At 39.1% G+C, this 6,664-nt stretch overlaps 1 protein-coding gene across 1 annotated transcript in view; it reads left to right on the forward strand.

Moving 5' to 3' along the window:
- LOC102235145 (plakophilin-3-like) overlaps nucleotides 1–5,756 on the forward strand; it is a 29,900-nt gene extending 24,144 nt beyond the window's left edge. Inside the window, exons 10-13 of the mRNA XM_023332278.1 lie at nucleotides 879–1,032; nucleotides 1,142–1,337; nucleotides 1,594–1,681; nucleotides 3,340–5,756. Of these exons, the coding sequence (XP_023188046.1) occupies nucleotides 879–1,032; nucleotides 1,142–1,337; nucleotides 1,594–1,681; nucleotides 3,340–3,381 (480 nt within the window). The 3' untranslated portion in view covers nucleotides 3,382–5,756. The remainder of the gene's footprint in view (nucleotides 1–878; nucleotides 1,033–1,141; nucleotides 1,338–1,593; nucleotides 1,682–3,339) is intronic.
- The last annotated feature ends 908 nt before the right edge of the window (nucleotides 5,757–6,664 follow it).

Raw genomic sequence — 6,664 nt, forward strand, 5'->3', positions numbered from 1 at the left:
AAACAGCAAATTTGAAAAAAAAAAAAGAAAAGAAATTGCGATAGAATGAAATGGTTTTTCAGCCATATCCAAAAAAAATTATTTGACAAAAATCTATTGATGCTTTCTTCGCAGTACATGAGTCACATGATCAATAGCTGGATGCTACTGGTAAAAATGACGAAGAAGATGACAGGAAGTAGTGGGAGGACGACTTATTGTTTTTTCAGACAATCTTCAGCTGGCTCCACCAGAGCTCTCACAGCATCACAATTCATTAATAGTTGTTATTCCAACATGTTGAATCCATAAAATCACTGACTACATTTTCCCAAAATGCCACATATGTAGCTGCTCCCAAGTAGGCGGGGCTTGTCACGCCAACACCTGAAAAAGATGCCAATGTCTCCTCTGATTGGCTGATTGATAAGTTTAAGCACCATGACTGAATTATGAATGTGTCTCATGTAACAGTTTACATCTGTTGCCATGATTTATAATATCTTATTGTGGGAAAAAGTTCAGTCATGTGGTTTTAATTAAATTTCTTGCTTAGTGGAAACTCTGCAGTTGTGAAATTGTGATTTTTTGACATCAGCTGAATATAGACAAAGATTTACACATTTGTAATGGAAACAACTACTGACTTGCAGCATTCGCTCCTCCTGGACGCAGCAGCAGCAGACAAGTCCTTGACTTTACAGCAGTCCCTCATACCAAGGGTCCAAATAAAGGACATGTGAACATTTATATTCCAAAATAATCTCACTTAAATATTTACTTCTTGAACTGGTTTGATTCTTTTCATATAAAATGTCTTTGGAGGAGAAATGAAGCATAAATGGAGCAGGTTGGAGGAGTGAAGTGTTGTGTGTGTGGATGTGTGTGTGTGTTGTCAGTGGCCAGCGGTGCTGTGCGGCGTGGTGAGTGAGCAGGAGAGGATGGTCCCCATGCTGCTGGATCTGCTGGACAGCAGCAGTGAGATGCTCCTCAGGCCGCTGACCGGCCTCCTCAGGAACCTGACCAGGCACGCTGCAGACAAAGGCCACATGGGTGAGGGGCCGGCAATGAGAAATGACACTCCATCAAAAAAGCATCTTTATGTTGCATATCATTTCTCGAAATAAACATAAAACTCCTTGACTGGCTCTTCTGTTGGCAGCTAAGATCATGGTGAGCGCTCTGGTGTCCAGGCTGCCTGCTGACGGCCTGGAGAAGACCCCGTCCAGTGAGGTGGTGGTCAACATGTGCGGGGCCCTGAACCACCTGGTCACCTGCAGTTCTTTAGCTGCCCGAGATATCGCCTACTTCAATGGTCTTCCTAAGCTGATAGGCATAAAAACGTCACATGATAACAGGTAGGACTGACAGCTGCTGCAGATCAAGGTCAAAGGTCAGCTGTAGTTAATTCCTCCAATTCTAACAGGATCTTTCCTCATCGGCTGCGTCTGTTTCCTGTTTATAAGCTGCTGCTCATCGTACGGCCACTGACCCCACAGAGAGCTATCTTAATAGAATTTATCATGTCATTTCTAAATGTTTACTGCTGACGGTCTGACCTGTGTGTCCCCCTCCTCACTGCTTCACTGTGACCCGCCTGCCGTCTCTGTTTAGCTCTGGGAGTCTCCGGGCTGCCAGGGCGGCCTCCACCGTGCTCTGCAACATGTTCCAGTACAACAAGCTGCACAAAGATTACAAACTGGTGAGTCCAACATCAGCCCTGTTTGGGGAGTACAGTGTTGACTCTCAGCTCAGTTGTGAAAATTACTCCAGTTTGTCCTGTTTCAGCTATAAGCAAAAGCAGAAGGAGTTTAATCTGGTCTACTAAAAAGTTAGTGTCTTGATGGTTTGGGTGGAGTGGCAGCCACAGATTTTCCACCCCGTCATTAAGACACTCATTGGAGGTAGAAAGCACCAATAAAAGTTGCAGTTCTAAGCTGACTCAGTGTAACAGTCCATCAGGTTTAGTTAGTTCACCACTTTATATTCCTGACTCACTACAGTATAAGTTGTTTTTTTTTTTCAGTTTTATCACAATTTTTTCTAGTGTTTTTCTGATCTACTACTGATATAATCTTATCAATTTATCAGTTTTATTTGTATATTAACTTTTTTCAGTCTGAAGTGAAACAAATTTTGGGAAAAATGTTTCTGTGTCTTTTCATCTTAATGTTTGGTTAAAGTGTAATTATGTTTGTTTGTGTATAATTCTATGTTTTTTATTCTTTTTTGATGGAGTGGTTTGGGTGGGAATTAGTTTAATTTAGTCAGTGAAGCACTTTGTTATCAGGCAGATGAGTTTGTGTTTCTCTTGTCTGACATAGTTTTTCTCTGCTGCTGCATTATTGGAGCTGAACTTCAGGCCAAACTGAGCTGATGTGTGTGTGTGTGTGTGTGCGTGCGTGCGTGTGTGTGCGTGTGTGTGTGTGTGTGTGTGTGTGTGTGTGTGTGTGTGCGTGTGTGTGTGTGTGTGTGTGGGCGTTGGCCAGTTGCTTCCACCAGATGGTTTTCTGCTTCATCTCTGCTCATATCGGTTTCTCTTGTTTTCTGCTTGACCTCAGCTTCCCATTGGTCCATCTTGTTCCTCCCTTCTCTTGTTGTTAAGGCTTCTGGACACTGCAATGCACTAGCAAACATTTCTGTGGACTATTTGGTTACTAAATGGTTACTTTTGTTCTGGCAAATGTCTGATTGGCTCAAGTTGGAGATCAGGATTGAGCCATCTCAGCTGAAAACAGGACATTCCCCAGTTTTTTTTTCTAAAATCAGGAGATTTATGAACAAAATACAAATATCCTTCATAATCATCCCTAATTTCAACATTCCCGTTATGATGTCCCAGCAGTATTTGTGTGCTTTAGACTCAGCAGGAGTAGAGAATCCATCTCAGGGTCTGTCTGTTTGTCCTCAGGGACAGAGCTTACTGACTGCCAGTAATCAGAGCTTACTGACTGCCAGTAAGCTCTGATTTTCTCCTGTATAATCAGCCCACCAACAAACTAACACACAATCGCTCCAAACTGAACTTTACACAGCAAACAAAACCTACATGAGCTGAGCTGAATGCTCCCTCATGTGGCTTCTGACTCACATAAACAAAACGATTTAAAGGCTAGATATAAAATGACTCTATTCCAACCATGATGTGGAATCTGTTGGATAACTGGTGGATTTTCTGGATGGTGAAATAATGTTTTTTTTTTAGTTTTATCTTCTTTCATTGGTGTTGTTGATAATATAACAGCCTGAGTGTTCAGCTAACATTTGGTAACAGTAATCTCTGCAACATTTAGGAGGAACTCTGTGGCTCCATCAGATTTATTATTTTAAGCATTTGCTTTATTTCTTTGTGTTCGACAGAGAGGATTTACCCGACAGAACTTCGTCGATACCAGCTTCTAGTCTCTGTTTCCTCCCAGTGTGAATTCTGCAGTGAAGAGAAGGAGGCGAACGGACCGACCAGAACCAAACACAGGAGCTGTTATTCCTCCGTTTGGAACCGTTTGACTGATTTATGCTTGTGTTGTGTTTTTCACAGTAACATGAAGCTGGTTAATTTTAGACTGATTCTGACATGACATATGGTTTACCCCTGACAGAATAGATTCAGACTTAATGTTGTAAAAACATACAGACTGCAGCGATCTGTTAGTGTGTATCAAGTTTCCCTTTTAACTGTTGGTGTTGCACACACACTATAATCCTAATTCTGATTAATCTCATTTCTGAAATGTTTCTTATTGTTGAGGCGACTGAAAGCTTTACACATCGTCACACTTCTCTTTGGAAGCTGAAGTTCTGCTCAAGCTCCCATCAGAGAAGAAGAAACCTGCTAGATGCAGTAGTTTTTAAAAGGTTTATCGAGACTATTTATGAATATTTTGCCCCTTTTTGAGGAGTACATTTTTGTCTTTTTTGAAGTATGATAACAAAGATCTGCAGCTGGATTTGGCATGTATGTAGTTAGATATGTTTAAATTGGATATTTAACATGGAATTGCTCCAGAACTCTGATGACTTGTATGTGTTGAACACTTTATTTAGTGTCTCTCAGTCCATCCTGCACATTCTGTTTTTACCAGTTTGGGTAAAAACACACACCAATACACACCCACACACACATGCTGTTTTTCTACAAAGCAGTTCATGTAGTAATTCTAATATCTGAATTAAGTTGTGAGTTGCAGATACAAACGTTCTTATGTAAGAGAAAATGTGCTTAAAGTGTAAAATACAGTAGTTATGTGATTCCAAAGCAAAGCTGTGTAAAACTTCATACTTGCACTGTTTCCTCATAGCAGTGTGGAAAAATGAGGTAAGAGCCAATGAGGTTCCTCCCTTTGGATTCCCGTCTCATAGAAGAATGCTGAGGAGACGTAACATCCCTCAGACCGTCATGTCATTCTCAGTCTCACCTCTGAGGGTCGCGGTTTAATTTAGTTTGGGATTTTAGCTCCTGATGTCAATAACGGTTAGATAATATAAATGAATAACGTTTTTAATGAAACATATTGAAGTTAACAATCATGGTTAGACCAGTGCTTCTCAAAGGTTTTAATAACAAGATGATGTTCCACCAAGTTGACAGAAATTCTTAAACACAACGGAACTTGGACTATTTTCAGTTTTTTTGTGTTTTGTCATTACAAACTTAACAAACTACATGATTGGTTCATGGAGTCAGTGTATTTATAGATTCTGTTTTTCCTCATAAGTGGAAGTTTTGAAGTTTTACAGTTGAAAAGTGCATTAACAGAAAAGAGGTTTCTAATTCTGACCTCAAGATCCAACATGGCTGCCTTGTATAAAACCTACTAATATCTGCAGAAAAAAGAAATGTTTATTTGTGTTATGATGCCCCCTTTTGTGAATATGTTACTAAAGTTTGAAAGTACAAATCACATAGAAATGTTAGCTACTAATGATACTGTTACTCAGCATTTTTAGAAAACTCGTTCCCAAGAAAGCCCTGGGCTCGTTGCTGGTAAGGAAGTCTACAAAGTAACAGTAACTGGTTTTCCATTTGGGTTTTGGACTCTGTGATGGTTGGTGCTTGTTAGCTCTAAATGCATGTGTTTGCATGTGTTTGCATTTACTACACTTCCTCTGAGTCATGTAGTACTGCCCTGTGGGCTTAGATTACAGGGACAACTGATCAGTTCTGATCAATAGTTACATTACAGACACCAATATTCCAGTAAAAGCTACTACTCCAGAGTAAGAATGAAAAAGTCAATCCACAAGCAGAAAGAAACAGCTGCAGGCTCTGATTTGGAAACATTGAAATGAATCGCTACTGTACATGTAACTGATAGTAAAAACAAGTTTCACTTTAAGTATTCAGTGTTTTTAGGTAGTTCTGTCTAACATTAAATCTGTTGACGCTTCCAACTTCTATGTAACTTTGTCACAATTCAAACTTTTTGTGTTATCACTAGTAATACAGCAAAGAAACGTGTGAATGTGTCGCTACCTGTACTATGAGTGAGTGGTTCATTTTTCATACAACTCTCTCTGTGCTGAATAAACAAGCTGAAAAGTAGAATAACACAAAGTGCCTTTAAATAGTTGAATTATTAATCCTGTTTGACATCAACTCACCTGATATGATTGTAGCTGTTTTCTGTCACCTGTTCAGGACGTCAGCTGTTCCTGTTAAACTGGTTTGATCATGTAGCAATTTCCAATGTAATAAAGTTTAGAAACAGTAAAAAAAATAAAATTTTATCTACATTTGAAATAATTAGAATAATAATTTTAATAAAGTCTGAGGAATTGTTTATGGGCTTTTTACTGCTTTTCTCTGTGTTGTTTGAATAGAGGTGGCTTACTAATTTATCTGAGTTTTATTTTTGTTTGAAACCCATTTGACCTGCTTACTCTTAAACCTCTGCACATGCATTTTTTTTTGTTTTCAGTACCAGAAACTCCCAGTAATTATGTTTTTTTGTGAATATTAGAAAAAAAAAAAAAAAAAGAATTTCCTTAAAACGGCAGATACCTGTTCTTCTTTTCAAAAACAAATCAGTGCTCTTCCAAGATAATATATAAGGAAATCAAATGGAAAAAGAGAACAGAGGCTTTATGAGAAGTTTTTAAATCTTAATGCAAGCCTTAGTTGAATTCCTTTCCACTCTCATCATAGCATCAGACTCCTGTTGTCCAGGAGGATCCGCTGACCTTTGGATGATCCACATGATGCTCAGAGACTCACTGACCTCAAGGAGGGACTGAATCATGAGCAGCATTCTGAGGAGACCCCGGCTGCCCACAGCCTTCAGCATCTACAGTAAACTGGAGTAGCTTGATTTGCAACATTTTATTTCCCTTTGATATTTTTAAAGTATCTTTAAATTGAATTGAATTTGAAAAGCAACAATTATTGGAGAGCATGTTTCAGCAGAAACTCTGGAGTTTGATCAATGAGCTACTTATCTGTGCAGAGGCTGTTACTATGGTGATGTATTCAGAATTGGATTCCATTCTCCCTCCGGAACAAAAAACCCCCAGAGATTTCCTAAACACTGTTACTATTTTTAGAAAACCTGTTTCCAAAAAGCCCTCAGATCATTGCAGGTGTTTTTCTCCAAAAGGGGGATAATTTATTTTAGAGTGAAGGAAGTGATGCAATATTGATCCAGTTTCTGAATTTCACTGCAGCCTTCTTCCAGCCTAACTACATGGA

Source organism: Xiphophorus maculatus, chromosome 4 (genome assembly GCF_002775205.1).
Source record: "Xiphophorus maculatus strain JP 163 A chromosome 4, X_maculatus-5.0-male, whole genome shotgun sequence".
In the NCBI taxonomy this organism is placed as follows: domain Eukaryota; kingdom Metazoa; phylum Chordata; class Actinopteri; order Cyprinodontiformes; family Poeciliidae; genus Xiphophorus; species Xiphophorus maculatus.